Source organism: Schistocerca americana, chromosome 7, assembly GCF_021461395.2.
Source record: "Schistocerca americana isolate TAMUIC-IGC-003095 chromosome 7, iqSchAmer2.1, whole genome shotgun sequence".
NCBI classification, from domain to species: Eukaryota; Metazoa; Arthropoda; class Insecta; order Orthoptera; family Acrididae; genus Schistocerca; species Schistocerca americana.
In genome coordinates this window covers 193,535,711-193,561,987 of record NC_060125.1, presented here as the reverse complement: position 1 = coordinate 193,561,987, position 26,277 = coordinate 193,535,711, and the positions used below count along the sequence as shown (strand labels likewise).

Below are 26,277 nucleotides of genomic sequence, written 5' to 3'. Positions count from 1 at the left end.
GATAGTTTCAAAACAAAACTCAGAAAAAAGAAAAGTCAGTCTTAGATAATGACTGTTGGAAATTCAGTGTACAGATATAGTGTCAACATAATAACCACTAAATATACTGAAAAGGTATTCATAAAGATATCACCAAAATTACGAAAGAAATTTGGCAAGCAATAAATTCCAGAAGACTGGAAAAATATAGTAATTTACCCATTGCCCAAGATGGGGGACAGAACATATACACTGAAGCACCAAAGAAACTGGTAGAGGCATGCATATTCAAATACACAGATATGTAAACATGCAGATTACGACGCTGTGTTTAGCAATGCCTATATAAGACAACAAGTGTCTGGTGCAGTTGTCAGATCAATTACTGCTGATACAATGGCAGGTTATTAAGATTTAAGGGCATTTGAATGTGGTGTTATAGTCGGCACACGAGTGATGGGATACAGCATCTACAAGGCAGCGATGAAGTGGAGATTTTGCCATATAACCATTTCATGCCTGTACCGTGAATATCAGGAATCCGATAAAACATCAAATATCCGACAATGCTGCAGCCGGCAAAAGATCCTGCAAGAATGAGACCAACAATGACCGGTTCAACATGACAGAAGTGCAACCCTTGTACAAATTGCTGTAGATTCCAATGCTGGGCCATCACCAAATGTCAGCAGGCAAACCATTCAATGAAACATCATCAACAGGGCTTTCGGAGCTGAAGGCTGACTCATGTACCCTTGATGACTGCAGGATGCGAAGCTTTATGTCTCACCTTGTCCCATCAACACCAACATTGGATTGTTGATGACTGCAAACATACTGCCTGGTCGGACTAGTCTCATTTCAAATTGTATTGAGTGGATGGACATGTACAGGTATGGAGACGACCTCATGAATCCATGGACCCTGTATGTCATCAAGGGACTGCTGAAGCTGGTGGAGGCTTTGTAATGGTGTGGGGTGTGTGCAGTTGGAGTGATATGGGACCCCTGATATGTCTAGATACAACTCTGACAGGTGGCATGTACATAAGCATCCTGTCTGGTCACCTGCATCCACACATGTCCACTGTGCATTCTGACGGACTGTGTCAATTCCAGCAGGAAAATGCAACACCCCACATGTCCAAAATTGCTAGAGTGGCTCCATGTACACTGTTCTGAGTTTAAACACTACCACTAGTCACCTAACTCCCCAGACATGAACATTATCGAGCATACCTGGGATGCCTTGCAACGTGCTGTTTGGAAGAGATATCCACCCCTCATACTCTTATGGATTTATGGGCAGCCCTGCAGAACTCATGGCGTCAGTTCCCTCCAGCCCTTCCTCAGACATTAGTTGAGTCTACGCCACATCATGATGTTGCAGCTCTTCTACATGCTTGTGGGGGCCTTACTCGATATTAGGTAGGTATACCAGTTTCTTGGGCTCTTCAGTTTATAAATAACTACTGTGGAATATTAGTATCAGTTGCATAAAAAATCCTATCAGTGTTTCTTCTTTACAGAACACAGAAGCAACTTGAAACAGAAACTGGGGAATATCACTCAGGACTCAGCTCAGGTTTTTATTTTACCAAGCAATCACTTCAGGCAGATTCAAGTTACTCATAGATTTCCTACCATTTGCAGATGATTTAGCACTTGTAACTCATGACATTTCATCAGCCCAAAATCAGATTGAACTCTTGAACAAAACTGTAGAAAAACTCAGCTTCAGGTCTCTTTTGAAAAGACAGAATACATGGCCTGCAACAGGCACCAAAATTAATGGAGACCAAATATTGCAAAATTAAACGAGTGCCACAATTAAAATATCTCTATGAAACCATTCAGGGTAATGGAATCAAAATGAAGGCAAATGACTTTAGCTGCCAATAGACAAAAACTGCATACTAACTGACCTAAAATATCTACAACAAGATATTTACCTCCAAGCACACAAAACTAAGATATTAAAATACAGTAATTGAACCAGAAAGCCTCTATGGACTGAAAACATTAATTTTGAAGAGAAAACACACACTGAAAAACACTGACCAAACGAAACAAAATTGGAAGAAAAATTCTATGGGTAAAACTTTTAGACAAACAATAGTTACTCAGAGGCAGGCAGGAAACCTAACCATACACAAATATCCACAATACATTAGGAAATGCAGGTTGAGATTCTACAGACACATTAAAAGAATGAAACTAGATAGACTTGCAAAATGAATAGTCAAATTCTTTAATGAAATGAGTTAAGCCAAAATTGGTATGATGAAACATATTTTCAGCTCAAAACTGATCTCAAGTTACCAGGAATTACACCAGAAGATGTCCAAAATTGCAAAATCTTCAGGTTCAAAATTCACAAATGGTAAGTTGATCAAGAAGAAAAACCCAAGGAGAAGACTGGAACAACATGGTCTGAAGACATGAAGCAAGCCCACAGAAAGAGAATGGAAGAAATGTGGGCACAAAGGAAGGTAAATGCCCACCTCTAAGTACTTTGGATATTTCCAAGTGGACTTTTTCACAAACAATAAATAATGTATTCAAAATGTGAAATAACAAAAGAGAACAAAAATACAATCAAAAAAACATAATAAAAAGCTTTGTTTTCATATGCACTAAAACCAAACTTGTCTCTTGGCTGCAGTCTTACTGAAGATCATGAGGTATTTGTGCTTGCAGCAGTACCTGCCAGGTTACTTCAGTCCAATTTACATTTCACTGGTAACGGCATCTGGCAGGCACAATTGTGTCTGTTACGTAAGCTGTTTTACCATGTATGTATTTGGAATTGGCAACAAACGGCATCTGGCTGTGAGGAAGACTGTTTCCACATTTCAGATGAGACTGTGTGGGAGGCTGCAGAAAATTTTAATGCCCACTCAGTAAGTACTATCCAGAACAACCCCTAGATGACAATGGCATTGCATTGTCACAACTACCATTTGTCTGGCAAGTATATGTAGAAATATACTAGCCATTTAAATCATTTAAATAGAATTACAGAAGCAGTGTATCTTGATGTATAGTTTTGTTTAACAGAAATGCTTCTTGGTTTCTTCACCAAGAAGAAAAAAAGTGAGGGATACTTTAAAAGTCCACATTTTACTCAACCATGGATTTTTGTCCTAACAAATTTTGCTCAACCATGGATTTTTGTCCTAACACACCCTTATTATGGACAAATACAAGTGAAACTATCATTGAGCATAAATCAAGATTAAACAGAGAGATAAAGATGTGTACAGTTATGTCCCATATTGTTGATTATGATTGATCTGTTGTATACAATGACACATTATCATGCAGAAACAAAATATAAAGATTGAGTTGCCAAAACTGTTTCCTGTGACTGGCAGTTTTCAGACTTGCCAATAACTTTTGCATGTATATACACACTATGAGAACAATGCACAAAGTATGTAAATTTGTACCAGTGGTAGTAAAAGAAATGTAGTAAAGGGGGGAAAAACTGTCTTTTAAGCCTCTGTATAAACTCTGATTTCTCGTTTTTGTATTTATGGTCCTTATGTGAGTAGCACCGGAGGCAATAAAATAATTATGCAGTATGTCACAAAAGCTCATTCTCTGAGCTCCTGTTAGTTGAGAAATATTCTGAAAGCCAAGCATTTGAATGTGAATTGCAGAGTAGTGATGTAACAATATTATGAGAAGGAAGTTGCTACTCACCATATAGCGGGGATGCTGAGTCGCAGATAGGCACGACAAAAAGACTCTCACAATTATAGCTTTCGGCTGTTAAATGCCTTTATCAACAGTAAGTACACACACACACACCCCTTCCCCCTTCCCCCCACATGCACGCAAACCCAGCTCACACACATGACTGCAGTCTCAGGCAACTGAAACCATACTGCAAGCAGCAGCACCAGTGCATGATGGGAGTGGCGACTGGGTGGGGGTAAGGAGGAGTCTGGGGTGGAAAGGGGGAAGGGTAGGGATAGTAGGCTGGGGGGTAGTGGACAGTGAAGTGCTGCAGTTGAGACAAAAGGCGGAGGACAAGTGGCGAGGGGTAGTGGGTGGGGGTGGGGGTGGGTGGGGGGGAAGTAGCAGAAAAGGAGAGAAATAAAAAGACTGTGATGTGGTGGTGGAATCATGGCTGTGTAGTACTAGAATGGGAACAGGGAAGGGGCTGGATGGGTGAGGACAGTGACCTGTAACTCTCCCGGCCTCAGCCTTCGTTAATCACTGTCCTCACCCATCCAGCCCCTTTCCTGTTCCCATTCCAGCACTACACAGCCATGATTCCACCACTACACCCAGTCTTTTTATTTCTCTCCTTTTCTGCTACCCCCCTCCCCCCCTTTCCCTTCCTGTCCCTTGCCCTTCATCTAACCTGCAGCACTTCACTGTCCACTATTGTTGGCAAAGGCATTAATGGCCGAAAGCTTTAGGTGTGAGAATCTTTTTATTGTGCTTATCTGCAACTCAGCATCTCCACTATATGGTGAGTAGCAACTTTCCTTCTGATAATCTTGTTACATTCCATCCTAGATTTTCCAGAGTAGTGATGTAGATAAAGTGTCACAAAAATTCATCTTTTTCCCTTCAAGAATTCCCCTTTAATCTCATGGATTGTTATTTTAACCTTTGTATTCACAGAACTAATGAATCTGGCAGCATGTGTATTAATTGTTTTGATGTCCTTTAATAGAACTGTTGGGGACATCATTCTAACAGTACTCAAGAATAGTGTTCAATAAGTTGTTTCCTATATAGTGCCTTACACCATACCGTAACTCTTCCAATGAAGTTAAGATTCCTAACAGCTGAACTTACATGCTTTTACCAATTCATATTGTTTTAGAGTCAAGCAGCATACTATAAATAGGATATTCAAACATTATAGAAATGTTTATCCTACCAACTGACAATAAATTACATTCACCCACAGTCATCATATGTAAAAAACACACCCACCCACCATCACACTGTGTGCTATATGAGAGAGAGAGAGAGAGAGAGAGAGAGAGAGAGAGAGAGAGAGATTGGGGGGGGGGGGGGGGGGGTGTTGGTTGGCTGACGAGTGAGGGAGGACCAAACAGTGATAGCAGAAAGTGAGAGAGGAACAACATCAACAGCACAGTGACAAAGAGTAAAGAACAGGAGCGGGGAGGGAGAGGGATGAGAGAAGTGGCCACCTCAGAGGCACTATGTATGATGGGGCACCAGCAATGTCATTGACGCATTTTGATCCTCGTCTCATACCCTGATCATGACACAAGAAAAGGGGAAACAAAATTGTACAACAGAACATACCGAATGTAGGGAAAAGGGGGGGGGGGGGGCAATCTGGCCACACAGAGGCAAGGCTGAAGGCCTCCCAAACCAATGGCAACACTAAATGAGGGACTCCAGCTCCAGGAGGACATTCAGGTACTTACAAGTGGGAGGACAAACCATTTTCAGAAGGAAAAACTGAGGGGGATGTAACCACATGAGGTTGTCTGCTAACAACTGTGATAAGAGAGGGCATATTTAGTGCAAAGAGCCAGGAGGCAGGGCCAGCCCAGAAAAATATGGATTGTCATGAGGGGGGCCCATAATTACAAAGGAAGGGGAAGGGATTGGGGAATGGCAGCTAGTTACACAGGAAAAAAAACCATGAGTCAGGCTGGTACGGTTGATATGAAGATGGCAGGGGATGGTAGATTCCCACAGGGAGAGGTGGAAGGAAGAACACCATGTAGCCAAAGTCCCTGTAATTGTACAAAGGTTATTAGACAGGGTGGTGCTCCCTGTTCCCCCAAGAGTTGGCCCACGGTTAATCAAAAAGGAATCTGATGTGAAGCCACAAATCTGCTCCCAGAGGGATCACAAAGAATGGAGGGTAGGTGTCTGTAGCCTTCCTCCCCAGCCTAACAATCGGCAAACTCATTATACTGTTACCCACATGGATAGGAACCCAAAGGAAATCAACCATTCATTCAAGCAGCATGATCATGATCAGTGAGGTCATGAATGGCAGAGACCAAGGGGAGGCAGGAAAACACTGGGTTGTAGCCTGAAGGTGACTTATTGAGTCCACACACTACAAAAACTCATGTGAATGAGGACCGTTTATGAAAGCAGAACACCTGAGACATGGCCATTAGTTCTGCACACTTAATACCCCATGGCGTTCCATGGCAACAAAAGACATGCAACTCTGAACAACTGGTGGGACAGGAAATGGCAAATAAAAATTGAGAGGGAGCCCTGAAGACCCCACTCAGAGTATTAGTAAGATGTGATGGCCATGTTGTAGGCCTTCAAAAAATCAAAGAAAACTGTGACAAGACAGTGATGCTGAGAAAAGGCGTGCCAAAATTAAATTCCTAACTGAAGTAGATGATCGATTGGAGACTGTCCCTCCTGAAAGCCACACTAGTAATAAGACAAAAGGTCCCAAGATTCAAGGATCCAACAGAGCCACCATCCATTCCAATGACTTGCAGGGGGACATTAATCAGACTGATCAGCTGGTAACTATTGAGGATGACAGATCCTTCCAGGGCTTATACACAGGAACCACAATACTGTTGCTCCACTGGGAGTGGAAAACACCTTGGAGAAAAACACAGTTATGCACCTGGAGGAGATAGTGTCATTGTAGAGGATTGAGATGTTTAAACAATTGGTTACTGATGGAATTGGGGCCAGGGGCTGAAACGTGGGAAGAGGAGAGGTCAGAATACGTTCCCACTCAGTGCGAGTTTCATTGTCGGTTTCCACCTGACAAGGGGAAGCTTTAACCAGTTGTTTCAGGAAGAGGAAGGCAGCTGGATAGGAGGGTGATGCTGATGCCATCACAAAATGGGTTGCATGGTGTTCCTCAAAAATCCAGTAATATTTACGAAGGCCACCCGGGAAGGCAAGGCCTGGAATACAACACAGCCATTGGCAACCTTTGAGGGTGTAGAGTGTAGGCCACAGTTATGAAAAGGGATAGAAGAAGCTAGAGAGGAGACCTGTTTGCTCTGTTTGATGAAGTAACAGGCTTTGGCATAAAGGCATTTAAAGGTAATAAGACTGGCAAAGGATGGGTGCTTCTTAAAGCATAGAAAGGCTTACTGGTGATCACAGATGATGATTGAAATGACCTTGCTACACCACAGGAGTGGCTGGTGACGAAAGGGGCCCATTGAATGGGGAACAGTACTACCAGTGGTGCAGATAATCTTATCAGACACATCGCAGGCATGTACCACATGACAAAGAGGGGATTAAACACAAAGTGGGAGGTGTAGGGAGAGGCAACAGCATGATGGAAAACCCAGCAGGCCTTGGGTTATTCATGTATTTGAAGTTATACGTTATCAATAATTGGACATGCTTCACAGTTGGTGTAATTAGTTGAAGCAATACAGCATATGATCATTAAAGATGTGTTCATCATTCAGTAGCTGGAAAAGAAATTCCAATAACCAATACTAAAATGGGAATTAAACCAAGGAGGAAAAGAGGGGTAAGTTACTTAAGGAGCGCAGTTAGAGGCTCTAAGTGTAGGTAGCTTATAAGGAGGGGGAGAGAGACAAACCGTGACCACAGAGTCCAAGTGGACCCGGGCAGCAGCTGCTCCCAATATGGTATCAAGAGGAATCCATGTAGTAAAAATGTCCTTATGGACTAATATGCAAATGCCACTGGAAGCACTCAAAGGGCCAGCCCAATTCTGACAAAGCACAGAACCTAGAAAGGGTTGGCAAGTGAGCATCAGTAAAATGAGATTCATTTACTAAGACACAAGCTGTGGAGTAAAAGCAAATAAGGGTTCACAGCTCTGCAAGGTGATGCTAATATCTGTTACAATTCCACTGAATAAGCATGTAACAAGGATCTAAATGGGAGGTGAATGGGCCAAAGCCAGTCACGTCTGCATGTCACCATCCACCACCATCAAGGATGGGACAACATCCATAAGAAAGAGGTCAGACTCAGGTTGCTAGGCCAAATTGGCACCAAAGGGGCCCTGACCCAGCAGTTATGTTCCTCCTCTTCCTCCCCCCCCCCCCCCCTCCTCCTCCTCCTCCTCCTCCTCCTCCTCCTCCTCCTCCTCCTCCCCCCCCCCCTCCTCCTCTTTTGGAGGCCATGGAGGGCAGGGCCCAGAGAAAGAGAGTAGGTTTCAGCGCAGTCTGGAACAGAGAGGGTGGGTGACCTCAGGATGTGTGGACTGTGGGTCTAACTACCGTGTGGCAGCAGTTCACTAGCCAAGGAGACACTGGGGGAGGGTGGAGGTGCCCCATCACAGGCAGATGCCAAATGCCAAACAGGAGGGACACCCCCTGAGTGGAGGGTGTGGGAACCACAGGGAACGGGGAGAGGACTGGGATAAAGAGGAGGGAGGAGGGGAAAAGTACATAACAGAGGCAAAGTTAGATGTCACAGACACAGGGTGAAGGGTGGTCATATTTTTGATGAGCCTCAGTGTAGAATAAACAACACTCCTGTACCTTCTTTTTCTTCATATAAAACAGGCAATCCAGTGAGCATGGAGAGTAATTGTCATGAAAATAAAGGAACTAGGTTCATTGAGTGGATATCCACAGTGACCACATAGAGGGTCAGCTATACAGAGGGAACACACATGCCTGTAACGCAAAAATAGAAAACACCTCATGGGTGGTGGGACATACGGCTCCACATATCACTGAAACTATAACCTAGACCTTTTCTAGGAAGGTATCCTCTCCCTCTCAACTGCCAGAATAAAGGCACCAATATTGATGCAATTGTCCTTATGCCTGTCTGAACATGCTGAATAAATAAGTGCCCTGCCATTTTAGATTGGCCTGGAGTTCCCCATCAGTTTGTAGGAGTCTGTATGAGAATGACACACTGAACCATATTCAAGGACTGATGAGAAGTAATGGACACCATGCTGCCAAGACGGTCAAAGGCACGAAGGGCCACTAATTGTGTGGCAGTAGTAGTTTTGTTCTACAGTGAACTCATCTGGCCTTTGCCGAAAATTCCAATGCTCCAGAATGAGAAGCAACCACTCCTAGGCATACACAAGGAAAGAGCATTTCAGGTACTAAGTGTGATCCCTATGTTGCCAGAGACTCAACCGAAAGATTGTATAACCACCCCACCATATGACTGGCTACTGTGCTGGCTATATAGTGTTAGAAGGACAATGGCATCAAGGGAAATATGGAAGACATACTGTCTCTTACACATGCTGAAGATGCTAAGTAAGTTGTCCTACGCCATTAGGCTCACACTATGGAGACAAAAGTTAGAAGGGGAGATCAAATCTTAAAGGGAGACCAAAAATGCCAAAAAAGGAACAAGCACGTAAGAGACAGCAGAAACCAGGAGGATAGCCAGGCTGACATAAGCAAGGACACCAGGAGACAAGAAGGAGAGGGTAGAAGGGAAGGAGCAAGGACAATGAAGGAGAGCCAAGGGAAAGAAAAATAGCCTAGGAAGGAAGGAAGGAAGGAAGGAAGGGCTGCAGTAGATAGGAGCCCCGTGTACGCCTCACATGAAGTCACCAAAGAGCCCTGAGCCCCTATGCCATGGTCTCATCAGTAAACAATCTCAGATTGCTACCCACCTTGTCTGATATTATTTTGATACATGGAGAATGAGAGTTTCCTGTTACACTTCCCTGATATTACCTTTGACTCTGATGAACAGTTACCATCCAGGATGACATACAAGGTTTTATTACTCAGAAAGTCTTTAAGCCAGCCATATATTTGAGAACCTATTCCGTATGCTTGTACCTTTATTATTGGTTATCAGTGTGATAAGATGTTGAATGCTTTCGAGAAATCTAGGAAAATAGAATCTGTCGACTAGTATACGTCCATGGTTCACAGGATAGTTTGTATGGAAATGGCAAGCTGTTTTTACCATGAAAATTGCTTTTAAAAGCCATACATATCTACAGATAAACTTTTCTGTCACTATATTCAAGCTCACATTATGTTCAAGCATCCTGCAGAAGATAACTGTTAAGAATATGGGAGAACATTTTGAAAATGCGTTCTTTTGCTCTTATATACGAGAGAAGCCTACACTTCTTTCCATTCGCTTGCAACTATTCTTTCTGAAAGAGATTAATGGTTGAGCATAGAAAGGGAATAATGTCACAGAGTACATTGTGTGAAACTGAATTGGTACTTAAGTCCATGCACGTTACACATTTACAACTGGCTCAATTACTTCTCAGAACCAGCAGTGCTTATTTCTAGGTCGCATATTTCAAATTTTATGTGCTGGTTGAACAATTTTAACTCTATACAACATTTCTGTGTATTTTTTAAAATGTGAGCTTTAATGCTTTGAATTTCCTTTGCTACCTTCTTTTTCTGAACAACACTAGTCAATGCGTGACTGAGCACAAGCTTTTGGCCTCCTTAACAATTTTAGATAAAACCAGAATTTTGTAGGATTCTCTGAAAGATCTTCTGGTACTGTATGATGGGAAGTTGTTATATGCATTGTGTGTACCTTAGAAGTACAAGGATTTCAAATAACTTTGGCTCATTATCATTTTTGCAGCCTTTCATGAGCTGAGTGTGCAACCATATGTTTCCTCAGTGTTTATTAAACTTTATTAAACCAGGAAAGACTTTCCTCATCCTTCATTGACTTACCTGACACACAGATATCCAGAGTGTGATGAATGGTGAGTTTAAAATTTGTCCACAACTTCTATACTTGCAGCAGCATGCTGCAGCATTGAGCTTCACACCTCTCACTGAGAATTGCAATTCACTGTTGACACTCTTCTTCCTCAATTTATCAGAGCAACAGTTGGAGTTCCAAACCAGTGTTCCTCAGCACATCACCGAGGAGGCACATGACCCTTTTCACTGACTCACTGAATTATTACATATGTTTTCTGAGAATTCTTGTTAACACTAAACTCGATCATGTGGATCATAATCTAAATTATTCCACATAGAAATAACATTGTCATCAGTGGCAAAATCTAGAACTCTGTATACACCAGTGCAAATTCAAACATAGTGTAGTGTTGCCTGGCAAAGGGATGTGTGTCCTGCTCACTGAAGATTACAACTGACAAGGAAACAACCACCTTGAGTACCATAGTATGCTAGTGGCTCTTCTGATCTGTAATTTATATGCACTTGTGAAGAAGAGGTTTTTGTGATTGTACTATATCTACAAACATACCCAGCAAACCGTTGAAGGCTATGGCACAGGTTATTTAGGATGGTACCACATGTTACAGTTTCTTCCCATTCCAATGACATATGAAGTGACTGCATAGATGCCTCTGTGCATGCAGTAATTATAGGCATCTGCAAGAGATGGGGTTGGGTGTGGTGTGGTGGGGTGGGGGGCAGTGGCAAGTGGAGCACTTGCAGCTCCCCCTCCTCCTCTGCACTTTCTCTGGAATCTGGAGTACAGAGTTTTTATCCATTCCAGAATTCTCATACACTTCAAGCCATGATTTCCCAGAAGGGGATAACCAGAAATTCTCTGGGATATAATTTTTTTTGTGTAACTTGTAAAATTTAATTCTTGTGGCATGAACTATTTCAAAACTGACAAACTGTTATCAGAACTGGCAATGTTAAGAGTCTTCTTTTATTTATGGCACAAGGATTGCTGAATGTGCTGAGCTTTTCTGACCACAGTCGTAAACATGTTGTAATCTGTTTCTTGCTCATTTTCCTACAAGAAACAAGCCGTAGTACATTACTTCATTTCAATTATTTTTTATATTTATCTTTTGTGTCCAATGCTTTATGCAGGAAGGGAAAGGCAAAATTAAGAACATAAAGAATAATGAGCTAAGAATTCAAGGAAAACCATATTTACAAACAAAGTGATGATTGTTGCCAAGAGACAACACGCATAATATGATTAAGCTGAAATCATTAGAATTCAGTTATGCACTATATAGTACCATAAAGTAAAACATTATTTGTTATGTGAATGCCATGTTTTTCTCCAGTTTTAGGAATTTTGCCATTTGTACTTTCAGTGTTTCCTATTTCTTGTCAACAGTTGTTTCCAGACATTTTACCAACATGTCTTATGTTGTCCAATTAGATGGTAACTGTTTTTGTATGTCCATTATACTCCATAACTCTGAAGCTATGGATTGTTGACTCTGATAGAAGCAACCTAGCCAATAAACCTCAGAGAAAAAAAGCTATCTTTGATTCAGTGTTATGATATAGATGCTGTCCACTCCGGTTCTTAAAAGCATAACAAAATTTTAATTTTAATTTCTGGTTTTGTTGTACTGGGCTGTTGCTTACATCATTTATTTATATCCCGTCAGCAATATAATAAAATAACTTCGCTCTAATAGTGTTGTCATTATTTTGCCCACCAGTTACTTACTGTTGATAGAATGCTGCTGATTAATTTTACAACTTCAGTCTCCCCTACAAGAAACTGACATATTAAAACAAATAATGTTTATCTCACCTTGGCTTCCCATTCCATACCAAGAACAACAATGCACAATAATGCAATTACTGTTATGACACCTGTAATTCGCATGTCATTCACTCCACCATCAACAATTGAGAGACCATAAGAATCGAGCAAATCATTTAAGGATTCAGAAAACCCAACAACATACATTGCACATGCCAATGCATTTGCTAGTGACAAAATTAGGCCAATTGATCCTCCAAATTCTGGTCCCAGGGATCGTGATATAGTGTAGTACATGCCACCTGGAAGTTAAAGATGAGGAAGAAAATAAATGAATGATACACATTGTGCCTTGTCTGTAAGAAGTTACAAGCAAACATACCTCCTTTTATGATCCCATTTGTACTGATAGCTGACATTGATAATCCTGTTATCACAGTCACTGCACTGGTGCTTAGTATCAATAGCAAACCCTGCACTGAAAATGTGAGAATGAAATTCATTAAATCAGTTCCAGTATTTCAGGTCACACACATTGCATTACATATGGACTTTTTGTATATTGTGTTAGCTATCTACAATACGCAATGATCATTTTGCACGATCAAAACTAACAAAGAGCAGTTTAGTTTTTGTAACTAAAATGTAGATAGAAAAATTTCATTCTTTGAAACATTGCTTCTTTTACAGTTATATCATTCATTTGCTGCTCATATGTGACATTTGCATGCCGATATTACTTGTGGAAAGAACGCATTTAGCTAGGAAATCGTAAGAGATTATTACATTAATAACATGAAACCAATATAGCCACGCAATTCACAACTGAGGTTCTCATACAATTTATAGAAGTAACAAAGGTTAGCTTTCGAAGTATTTCAATATATATCTGATTTTTAATTTTCTGGTCTTTATCTGAAGATTTTTGCTGAGAAATGTAGACCTAAATACAAAATTTCTGGAGAAAAATGTCTGTGTGAAAATTATTTTTAGATGCAATTTACAGTTTTACATATTATAATTAATCTAATATGGTTTTTTGATTATTTATGTATCCCCCATCATGACACCACTATCAGTAAAATATATTTTGAAGACTACAACCTCGAGTTTTCATTTTTTAAAGACTACAGTCACTTTTAGAAGAAACGATATTGGAAGGGAGCTCACACCCATTTGCCAAATTAACTATCAATACTCAGGATAAGGAATGAATTGTAATAATGGATGATATACATGGGAAATTATGCTGACACTCAGCAAACTTAGCTGCTATGTGCTAATATAGGTGTATATTTGGAAGGCAAAACTAGAAAGTCATGATTAAGAAGACCAATTAGTTTCTTTCCTGTAATTATTAAGCTTGTGAGATGAACTTCTGAAATGGTTCAGATCACTTGGACATAGTAAACACTGCACATTCAGTTTCTAAGACATATTCTGGTCTCAGCTCCTTCATGCCTTAAAATTTCACTTTTGAGTTGACTTCAGTCTTAATTCTAGTGCTAATTACAAGTATAAAGGTTGAGGGAAAGAAATGGCCTGAATCATGACTCCAGTATGCAGATTTAGTGATGGTATAAAGCCTGGTGAGATAGCCAAAGGTCAAGTTTCTTCTCAGAGGAATGGGAAGTTCACTAGTTGGTGGATAAATTTGATTACCAGTGCTCAACAGTGAAGACGTAACAGTCCATTTTTTAAAATAATAGGACGAAAGTGATATACTTTAAGTGGGTAGAACATGCTAAATATCTATAAAACTCTCCAAAGATATTAACAGAGTAAGTTTATAGATGTAAAGTTCTGGAAAAAAATGTTTGCAGGTACATGTTAGTTGGTTTTCATACAGTTATTTGGATGGCTAAACTGGATTGCTGGCCGTCACTTAGCTTCAGGAGATGAAGCGTTAAATACTGCTGATCGATACTCATAGAAGTACATGACACTATTCCAGCTTTTGTAACTATTAGTTCCTTCCTCATGGGGAGAAAGAGTGATAGACTGGGGAAGGTTAAAAATGAAAGAGCAAGTCACTCACACCTGACTACATTTAAGGAACTCTGATCGTAATGTATTTTGGGGCAACTCAGCCATCCTGAAACTCATTGGAAAAGAAAAGCATATAAATTATAAAAATGATATCAATATAATGGAAGGAAACATTCCACGTGGGAAAAATTATATATAAAAACAAAGATGAGGTGACTTACCGAACAAAAGCGCTGGCAGGTCGATAGACACATAAACAAACACAAACATACACACAAAATTCAAGCTTTTGCAACAAACTGTTGCCTCATCAGGAAAGAGGGAAGGAGAGGGGAAGACGAAAGGAAGTGGGTTTTAAGGGAGAGGGTAAGGAGTCATTCCAATCCCGGGAGCGGAAAGACTTACCTTAGGGGAAAAAAGGACAGGTATACACTCGCGCACACGCACATATCCATCCACACATACAGACACAAGCAGACATATTTAAAGACAAAGAGTTTGGGCAGAGATGTCAGTCGAGGCAGAAGTTTGTTGCTGCCAGCAACAAACTGTCCATTCACATGAATGGACACAGGCAGACAGTGTTTGTTGGTAATGAGGATCACCCTGTGGCTAAACATGCCTTGGTGCACAGCCAGCACATCTTGGCTCAGTGTTACACCGTCCGGGTTATCTGGATACTTCCCACCAACACCAACCTATCCGAACTCCGGAGATGGGAACTTGCCCTTCAGTATATCCTCTCTTCTCGTCATCCGCCAGGCCTCAATCTCCGCTAATTTCAAGTTGCCGCCGCTCATACCTCACCTGTCTTTCAACAACTTCTTTGCCTCTACACTTCTGCCTCGACTGACATCTCTGCCCAAACTCTTTGTCTTTAAATATGTCTGCTTGTGTCTGTATGTGTGGATGGATATGTGCGTGTGTGCGAGTGTATACCTGTCCTTTTTTCCCCTAAGGTAAGTCTTTCCGCTCCCGGGATTGGAATGACTCCTTACCCTCTCCCTTAAAACCCACTTCCTTTCATCTTCCCCTCTCCTTCCCTCTTTCCTGATGAGGCAACAGTTTGTTGCGAAAGCTTGAATTTTGTGTGTATGTTTGTGTTTGTTTATGTGTCTATCGACCTGCCAGCGCTTTTGTTCGGTAAGTCACCTCATCTTTGTTTTTATATATAATTATAAAAATGGATGTACATATTAATGTACCACATTTCTTCCTAAACCACTGGACCAATTTCAACCAAACTTGTTGCAGGTATCATTGGCTGTCTGAGAAGAATCACTGTGGAGGTAAAAAATACCCACCAAGAGAAGGGGTGGGGGAGGGGTGAAAAGCTTTGTAGCCCACAATGCAAGAATACCTATACCTTAGTTATGCAGTATTTGAGAATAAGAGCACTTTGAGACTTGCAACAAACTTTACACATAATTTCAAACCTTTAAAAAAAGATAACAGAAGTATTCAGCAATGATATAAATATGGCTTTTGGAACAGACAAATGTAAGAAAAATAGCATAGTCAAGGGAAAACACACTCAACAAGAAGATTACGTATTGGATAACCACAGCGACTGCATAGAAGCGATGGAAGATGCCTATAAATATCTAGGATACAGACAAAAAATAGGAATAGATAATACAAATATTAAAGAAGAACTAAAAGAAAAATATAGACAAAGACTAACAAAAATACTGAAAACAGAATTGACAGCAAGAAACAAGACAAAAGCTATAAATACCTATGCTATACCAATATTGACCTACTCATTTGGAGTAGTGAAATGGAGTAGTGAAATGGAGTAACACAGACCTAGAAGCACTCAATACACTTACATGATCACAATGCCACAAATATAGATTACATCACATACATTCAGCAACAGAAAGATTCACATTAAGCAGAAAGGAAGGAGGAAGGGGTTTATCGACATAAAAAACCTACATTATGGACAGGTAGACAATTTAAGAAAATTCTTTCTAGAAAGAGCAGAAACTAGCAAAATACACAAAGCAATCACTCATATAAATACATCGGCTACACCATTGAAATTTCATAACCACTTCTACAACCCTTTAGATCACATAACATCAACAGATATGAAGAAAGTAAATTGGAAAAAGAAAACACTACATGGCAAGCACCCGTATCATCTAACACAGCCACACATCGATCAAGACGCATCCAACACATGGCTAAGAAAAGGCAATATATACAGTGAGATGGAAGGATTCATGATTGCAATACAGGATCAAACAATGAACACCAGATATTACAGCAAGCATATTATTAAAGATCCCAATACCACAACAGATAAATGCAGACTTTGCAAACAACATATAGAAACAGTAGATCACATCACTAGTGGATGTACAATACTCGGAAATACAAAATACCCCAGAAGACATGACAATGTAGCAAAAATAATACATCAACAACTTGCCATACAACATAAACTAATAAAACAACACGTTCCCACATACAAGTATGCACCACAAAATGTACTGGAGAATGATGAATGCAAATTATACTGGAACAGAACCATTATAACAGATAAAACAGCACATAACAAACCTGACATCATACTCACCAATAAAAAGAAGAAATTAACACAACTAATCGAAATATCCATACCCAATACAACAAATATAGAGAAGAAAACAGGAGAAAAAATTGAAAAATACATCCAACTGGCTGAGGAACTCAAGGACATGTGGCATCAGGATAAAGTTGACATCATACCAATTATACTATCAACTACAGGAGTCATACCACACAATATCCACCAGTGCATCAACGCAATACAGCTACATCCAAACGTATATATACAACTACAGAAATCTGTAATTATTGACACATGTTCAATTACCCGAAAGTTCCTAAATGCAATGGAACATACCATACAGTTAAAAGGAAGTCACGATTGATCAAGGTCCGCATCACTTTCCATTTTTAACCAGACATAACGTCTGAGACAGGAAATAATAATAATAATAATAATAATAATAAAACCCGTGGAGGCCCGGGAAAAGAATCGGCCTCCGGTATGTTCTGCCAGTCGTAAAAGGCGACGAAAAGAACAAACCACTAATAGGGCTAACCCCCCCTTTTAGTGTGATTAGTTGGTTCAGGACAGAACTAAAGAAGCCTCGGACAAGCGCCGTCATGGTCGGGGACGACGCTTGAACCCTATGCCCGCCCACAATGGTAACGACACTGCTAGCCAACTGGAAAATGATTTAAATCCAAATAGAGGATTTTTTGCAGGATATGCTTCCTGCAACCACCCTAGAAGGAAAACAAAGACAGAGGATGAGATGGTCAGATGAAGTTAATCGACACCTCATGTTCTGTTATTACCAAGCAACAAACCTAGGAACCAACACAACTGGATACAGATCACAAGTATACACAACATTTATTACCAGATACCCAGAATTAAAATTTTTAACAGAACAACGATTAGCTGATCAGATCCGTGTAATAATAAAAAATAACAGGATACCCCAGTCAGAATTAGAAAACATCAAACAACAAGTACAACAAATACTGGAACAAAATAATGTGCAATCAGAAGAAGAAGAAAATACAGTAATGGACTCACACATCCCAGAGCAAACAAACAAAGAACAACATGCACCAATTAAACAATAAGAGGAAAAAGAAATCTTAAGACAGCCACCATAACAAGCACAAATAGAACACGAAGTGACACAGATGTTAGATATAGAAGAAAAATTTCAGCTAACATGTATAGAATACAAAGACACAAATACAGACATTAGACCATTCTTGCGTAGACCACCAAATAACCCACAAGTCGAAACAACAATAAAAACTATCAACACAATCATACACAACAAAATAAATGAAAACACAACTATGGAAGAGTTACAACTACTGGTTTATATAGGAGCACTCACTACACTAAATATACACACTAGGCAGAGATCAGAACCAACCAACTCACAGAAGAAACCCACAAAACCAGCATGGCAACACAGGCTACAGATCAAAATAGAAAAACTGAGAAAATACATTGGACAGCTAACACAATTTATAAGAAATGAAATCTCGGAAAAAAAAAACGAAAAAAGTTAGGTAAAATCTCACAACAAGAAGCGACAGAGCAATTGGACGAAAAGAAGCAGAAATTACAAGCATTAGCCAAATGACTCAGAAGATACAAAAAAAGTGAAAATAGAAGGAAACAAAACCAAACATTCAACACAAACCAAAAGAAATTTTACCAGACAATAGATAACACACACATTAAAATAAACAATCCACCAAACATAACAGACATGGAACACTTCTGGAGCAACATATGGTCAAACCCAGTACAACATAACAGGCATGCACGGTGGATACAAGCAGAAACAGACACATACAAGATGATACCACAAATGCCTGAAGTGATAATTTTGCAACATGAAGTCACCCAAGCAATTAATTCTACTCACAATTGGAAAGGCCCTGGAAATGATAAAATAGCAAATTTCTGGTTAAAGAAGTTCACCTCAACACATTCACATCTAACTAAATTATTTAACAGTTACATTGCAGACCCATACACATTCCCTGATACACTTACACACGGAATAACATATCTGTAACCTAAAGATCAAGCAGACACAGCGAACCCAGCTAAATATCGCCCCATAACATGCCTACCAACAATATACAAAATATTAACTTCAGTCGTTAAACAGAAATTAATGACACATACAACACAGAACAAAATTATAAATGAAGAACAAAAAGGCTGTTGCAAAGGAGCACGAGGATGTAAAGAGCAACTGATAATAGATGCAGAGGTGACATATCAAGCTAAAACTAAACAAAGGTCGCTACACTACGCATACATTGATTACCAAAAAGCTTTTGATAGTGTACCCCACTCATGGTTACTACAAATATTGGAAATATACAAAGTAGATCCTAAATTGATACAGTTCCTAAACATAATAATGAAAAATTGGAAAACCACACTTAATATCTTTTCGTCGCCTTTTACGACTGGCAGAACATACCGGTGGCCGATTCTTTTCCCGGGCCTCCACGGGTTTTATTATTATTATTATTATTATTATTATTATTATTGTTATTATTATTATTATTATTATTATTTCCTGTCTCAGACGTTATGTCTGGTTAAAAATGGAAAGTGATGCGGACCTTGATCAATCGCGACTTCCTTTTAACTGTATGGTATGTTACATTGCATTTAGGAACTTTCGGGTAATTGAACATGTGTCAATAATTACAGATTTCTGTAGTTGTATATATACGTTTGGATGTAGCTGTATTGCGTTGATGTACTGGTGGAAAAGCTTTTGATAGTGTACCCCACTCATGGTTACTACAAATATTGGAAATATACAAAGTAGATCCTAGATCTAAAACTACTGGCAGCAACAAATCAACAACTCAACCAATTACTAAAGATAACAGAAGGATTCAGCAATGATATAAGTATGGCTTTTGGAACAGACAAATGTAAGAAAAATAGCATAGTCAAGGGAAAACATACTAAACAAGAAGATTACATATTGGATAACCACAGCGACTGCATAGAAGTGATGGAAAAGACGGATGCCTATAAATATCTAGGATACAGGCAAAAAATAGGAATAGATAATACAAATATCAAGGAAGAACTAAAAGAAAAGTATAGACAAAGACTAACAAAAATACTGAAAACAGAATTGACAGCAAGAAACAAGACAAAAGCTATAAATACCTATGCCATACCAATATTGACCTACTCATTTGGAGTAGTGAAATGGAGTAACACAGACCTAGAAGCACTCAATACACTTACACGATCACAATGCCACAAATATAGAATACATCACATACATTCAGCAACAGAAAGATTCACATTAAGCAGAAAGGAAGGAGGAAGGGGATTTATCGACATAAAAAACCTACATTATGGACAGGTAGACAATTTAAGAAAATTCTTTCTAGAACGAGCAGAAACTAGCAAAATACACAAAGCAATCACCCACATAAATACATCGGCTACACCACTACAATTTCATAACCACCTCTACAACCCTTTAGATCACATAACATCAACAGATACAAAGAAAGTAAATTGGAAAAAGAAAACACTACATGGCAAGCACCCGTATCATCTAACACAGCCACACATCGATCAAGACGCATCCAACACATGGCTAAGAAGAGGCAATATATACAGTGAGACGGAAGGATTCATGATTGCAATACAGGATCAAACAATAAACACCAGATATTACAGCAAGCATATTATTAAAGATCCCAATACCACAACAGATAAATGCAGACTTTGCAAACAACATATAGAAACAGTAGATCACATCACAAGCGGATGTACAATACTAGCAAATACAGAATACCCCAGAAGACATGACAATGTAGCAAAAATAATACATCAACAACTTGCCATACAACATAAACTAATAAAACAACACGTTCCCACATACAAGTATGCACCACAAAATGTACTGGAGAATGATGAATACAAATTATACTGGAACAGAACCATTATAACAGATAAAACAACACCACATAACAAACCTGACATCATACTCACCAATAAAAAGAAGAAATTAACACAACTAATTGAAATATCCATACCCAATACAGCAAATATACAGAAGAAAACAGGAGAAAAAATTGAAAAATACATCCAACTGGCTGAGGAATTCAAGGACATGTGGCATCAGGATAAAGTTGACATTATACCAATTATACTTTCAACTACAGGAGTCATACCACGCAATATCCACCAGTACATCAACGCAATACAGCTACATCCAAACTTATATATACAACTTCAGAAATCCGTAATTATTGATACATGTTCAATTACCCGAAAGTTCTTAAACGCAATGTAACATATACCGTACAGTTAAAAGGAAGTGACGCTTGATCAAGGTCCGCGTCACTTTCATTCCGAACCAGACCTAAGGTCTGAGAAAGGAAAGATAATAATAATATCAATGTAAGACAGTTCAGGAGATACAGTATTGTAAACACTGAATGTGTGAAAAGCTAACACATCATGCAAGATGTTTAAATTTATTACTTCATTGCTACTATCTCTGTTCACTACACTTTTTGCAGATAGTATCCACATTTGCCACTGAATGTCCCTAAATGCAACATCATATACCTCAAGCTATGTGAAAATGCAGGGTGAAATTCACTAGACAAACAGGTGAAACAGACACATAAATATATTTGACATGTGCGTCTGCAAGGAAAGACATGGGTAAGAAGCTCATCCCAAACCCATGGTACGATTTTAATCAAATTTCGTACACATATTACTTCCAACCTGGAAGTATATGCTGCAGGGGTAAGAACCACCAGCCTCCCACTGGGGTAAGTGTGATAACATCGAGAGAGAAGGAGGATGATAGACAGCAAGGGGGAAGGATGGAATAGGCACAAATAGGAAGGAGAGGAGGAAATCGACAGAGGTAGGGGAGGGGGGAAATGGACAGGGAAAAGAAAGAAGAGAGATGGACACACAAAGGAAAGGGGAGGGGATTAATAGGGAGAGGAAGAGGGGGAGATTAACAAAGAGAGAGGGAGGAGGAGATGGACAGAGAGAGTGGGCAAGAGGAGATGAGCTAATAGAAGATCCAAATTAACACACACCCAGGCAGTGCTGGGTTTCTCAGCTAGTCAACCAATAAAATTCAGCAAGCAGAGGGTGCTATGTCAAACAAAATTATTTAAAACCATTTCTAACAATAGTCCAGCTATCACCAAAAATTGAGGGTACATCCTGTTGTAGTGCAAAGGCAGCCCTTTTGTCAGCATATAAAATGTACAGAGTTAAAACATGACACTGAACAAGCACTGCATTCATGTGGATTTTCCTGTCAGAGGAGGTGGCAGGCATCGAAGGGCAATGCCCAATCTTAAAAGCAAGCAAGTACTACTTTGCCCCTCCTAGGTAAAGATGTCACAACCTGAAGGTTGGTTTGAATGGCACAGTGCTTTGTTTTGCATAGTCCTATTAGAGTTGATTTGCCTTTTATCTCCTGCTAACCTTTGAACTGTCTTACTCAGATAGTCGTAGGGGGTCCTATTACTATGTAACAGATTTAGAACCATGGTGAAACTTTGTACTTCTCTCACACACAGATGATTGCCGAAGAGGAAAGAAACAACGTGTGAAAGAAAAAGTCCTGAGACTCAATGTAGGTCAAACTTTGGACCTTTGGATTTATCATCTGGCTCTTTACCACTGACCCAGTCCTGTATTTCAAGGCTGTACGCCATGATCCCACCACGCTGTAGTATCCAGAAAAATACAGCTACAGTTTCCTCCTCCTCCTCCTCCTCCTCCTCCTCCTCATGTAGGGGAGTTATAATGACTTGCATCATCTGACAATGTATTTGCTGGGCAGATGTGTTGCATTGCCTACCAGACATGAAGGACATCTGAGCACATAAGTAAATTCCCGTTGTATTAAACTCATAAGACTCTGTTTGCCACTTTAAGTTCAGCATAATACAATGAGAAATGCTTCAGTAGGCAATTTCGAATGCCACACTAAGTGAAAATAGGGAAAAATGACAGAACACTCAAGACTTTTCCCCACATTAGAAACATATGTAAAGACCTATACTCTCTCAGCACTCTCAGACTGTTACAAACATAAGGGTGGGTTCATTGTCTTCCTGTGTTCCACAATGTTCAAACTTAGCTTGAGGCTGATAAGCTCCTAATGAGGGTATTCACACAATTCCTGTTTAAGAGAAGAAATATCTAATACAAGTTCATCAACTTATGCCTTTGTTTGAATAGCAAATTGTTTATTCACTTGATTGTTGTTGTATGTTCAGTGTATATAGATTGTGCTTCTAGATCAGTACGGTGAAGCAATTCTAACCCACACTCACTATGATAAGCACTGCTGTATGGCAAGAGGCATCTTACCAACCTCAGTACAGAAGTGAGGTGTAGGACGGCTTCAGTAAATTCCACAGCCAATTTAATTCTCTTGTGGTGGACAGCGTTCAGGATCTTTAAACAGAGAGGTATAGACAATCTCTCTACTATATGACCATGATGTCCACCAATGACAATTTTCATGACATACTAGAACGCCCCAGAAAAACTGCAGCTGACTACATACCAAGACTTTGAACACAATTTACCTGAACTTGCAACTGAGAAACAAGAAATAGTGCAGGGGCATCCCCTGCTCCATTTTCTGACAAACAGGAAACTTCATGGGTTTCATGGGTTCAATGACAAACTTAGTCACTATAGTATACCCCTCAAAGAACAGAAAAGTAAGGACTAAAACAGCTCATGAGACTTATAGAAAGTGCACATTGAGCATACAAACCATGCCCCATACCTGAAAATCATATTACTTACAATGAGAAGCACGACAGAGTCAGTCATGCTACGAGAAATACAAAACTCTGGCTTATCCATATATTGACTGACCAACAGGAATAGATCAACTGTCCTATGGAAAAACCGGTGTGGTCTCGGTATGGGCAAAGTAAGACCTGCTGCTGATCCCATTGTCCCAGCCGAAGTACCGGACCGTTATTTCACATTATCTACAACCACAATTAAACCATAAACAAAACAGAGATGCTCAGATTACTTCAGGAGGGTAAATAACTGTAGCCATGAAAATTCAATCTAAAGCATGTCACTGGCGACACCATAAAAAAAGCCATCATGTGTATGAGATCAGCACCTACTGCACATAATGGTACCACAGTCCAAATGATGAAGCTTATTATTGTCAACTACTGACCACCCGTGATAGATACCTTCAACCATTCCTTGTCTTTTCCCTGAGGCCTGGAAAAATGTACCGGTTAAAACATTACCTAAAAAGGACACTGCCACAGCATACTCTAGTTACTGATCTATTTGCATTCTGCCTGCACTGTCCAAGGCCTTGGAATATATAGCCCAAAACCAGTTAACAAACAACCTAACTACAAACAACCTATTAGACAAATACCAATCATGCTTCTGTGCACATTGCAGCACAATATCTGCCTTAATAAACGTAACAGATGACCTAAATCTTGCCATGGATGCACACAAACTAAGTATCATGCACTTCTTAGACTCTGGCAAACCCTTTGACACAGCTGACTAAAGTTCCTTGCCAAACTCGGCAGCCTGAATTTCTTCCCAAGGGTAGTGCAATGATTCCGGTCATACCTGATGTCTCGCCACCAATCTTTCATGTTTGGCAGCATAAAGTCACAATGGAGCAGGTAGTATCAGGTGCCCACACAGTTCAGTATTATGTCCTATACTCTTTTCATTTGTACACAGATGATATGCCATCAGTCTTGTCCCACAGCAAATACCACATGTATGCTGATGATCTCCAGTTGTACATAATTGCAAAACCAATAAACCTGAGGACAGTTACTAAAAATCTCACTATCAACCTGCGTGCACTATCAAAAGTGGTGCACGATACAGGGTTAAAGCTCGACCTATCCAAAATGCAAGTGGTAATGGTTGGTCATTCTCATCTCATTAGCCCAAAATATCAGCAATCCCTACTATCTTTAACTCTAAATGGGACAAATACCAAGTTCTCTCTTCCAGCAAAGAGTCTGAGAGTAATAATAGATGACAGTCTAAATTGGACTTGGCACATAATCACAATGTGCAATCGCATAATCACATGCCCTATAAAAATATAAAAAGTTCTTTCCCCTTGGCCTGAAAAAGGAACTTCTACAAACACTCATACTTCCAATTATTGGTTACAGTGATGTTATCCAGTAAGACCTTTTTCAGAATAGCTCATAGTACCTGGAACAGGATATGATTGTCTGTGTTCATTATATTTGTGATGTTAGACACACTGATAAATTTTACCATCATATGCACAGTCATACTGGCTATGTACATAAAAGTGTAGTGTGTTCATCTGTTCCCCAACTGTGGCCAACTCCTCTGTATCCACACACAGCATGTACACACCCTACCCATCCTGGCAAGACTAACTGAAAAAGTAAATTATAAAAGCAGACAAATCATAAATCTGCATCTTGCTACCCTCCTGATGTGTCATCAATGGATGCTGGTACCTAAATGAACTATGTAGCTGGGTGTTCAGAAGAAATGAAAACTGGGTTACAGACTGCCCAAAATTACACTTACAAAATGTGAGCTTACACCCCTTAAATGGAAACACAAATGAAATTTTAGAAACATACTATCACAAAAATATAAACACGTAACTTGCTGCTTTGTAGATGTGTATCAGCAAAGAGCTGGAGTCTCACTTGCCAAGATAGCATATGTACTATCATGGAAGAAACATATTACACTCAGCATTCCTTTTTCCATTTTTAATTTAAGATCTCATCTGGTCATGTGTATGAAATTAAGTTGTTAATTTATGGATTGCATTTATGGCATTGGATCACTCTTCTACATACCCTAATGGCCTCTGTGGCTTCTGCAATTTCTTCAGAATACTAACAGGCTTCTGTTATGGAGGGCCCAAAGAGCAGGGAATTGTCGCATCTGCAACACATTTTAAAGTAGTAGCATCATCGTGCACCACATCATTGACTGCTTTCTCATAGGCTATGTTTAACAGTGCTTAGGAGGTGTATGTATGCCAGTTGACTCATCTGAGAACCTCGTGTGATATGAATTTGTTATTTATTTGGTACGGTAAGGGTAGTATAGCTGGGAGCGGTCACTGTCACAGAGGTCTCTGAACATTCCCCTGGATCACAGGTGCATGGATGGGGCTCCATATTGTGAGATCATCTTCTGATGATGTACTATGGGCAGCACTAAATAGTCTTGCAGCTTCTGTGTTTAGCAAGCAGACTTCAAATTCAGATGGTAGTTTTTCTACTAATTATCCTCCACTTTTATTAGAGGTTCTGCCCTACCAGG

At 39.7% G+C, this 26,277-nt stretch overlaps 1 protein-coding gene across 1 annotated transcript in view; it reads right to left on the bottom strand.

The window, feature by feature from the left end:
* The window catches only part of LOC124622228 (bumetanide-sensitive sodium-(potassium)-chloride cotransporter-like), a 229,986-nt gene that overhangs the window by 166,474 nt on the left and 37,235 nt on the right, over nucleotides 1-26,277 (bottom strand). Inside the window, exons 3-4 of the mRNA XM_047147881.1 lie at nucleotides 12,754-12,849; nucleotides 12,420-12,673 (exon numbers count right to left, since the gene is read on the bottom strand). Of these exons, the coding sequence (XP_047003837.1) occupies nucleotides 12,420-12,673; nucleotides 12,754-12,849 (350 nt within the window). The remainder of the gene's footprint in view (nucleotides 1-12,419; nucleotides 12,674-12,753; nucleotides 12,850-26,277) is intronic.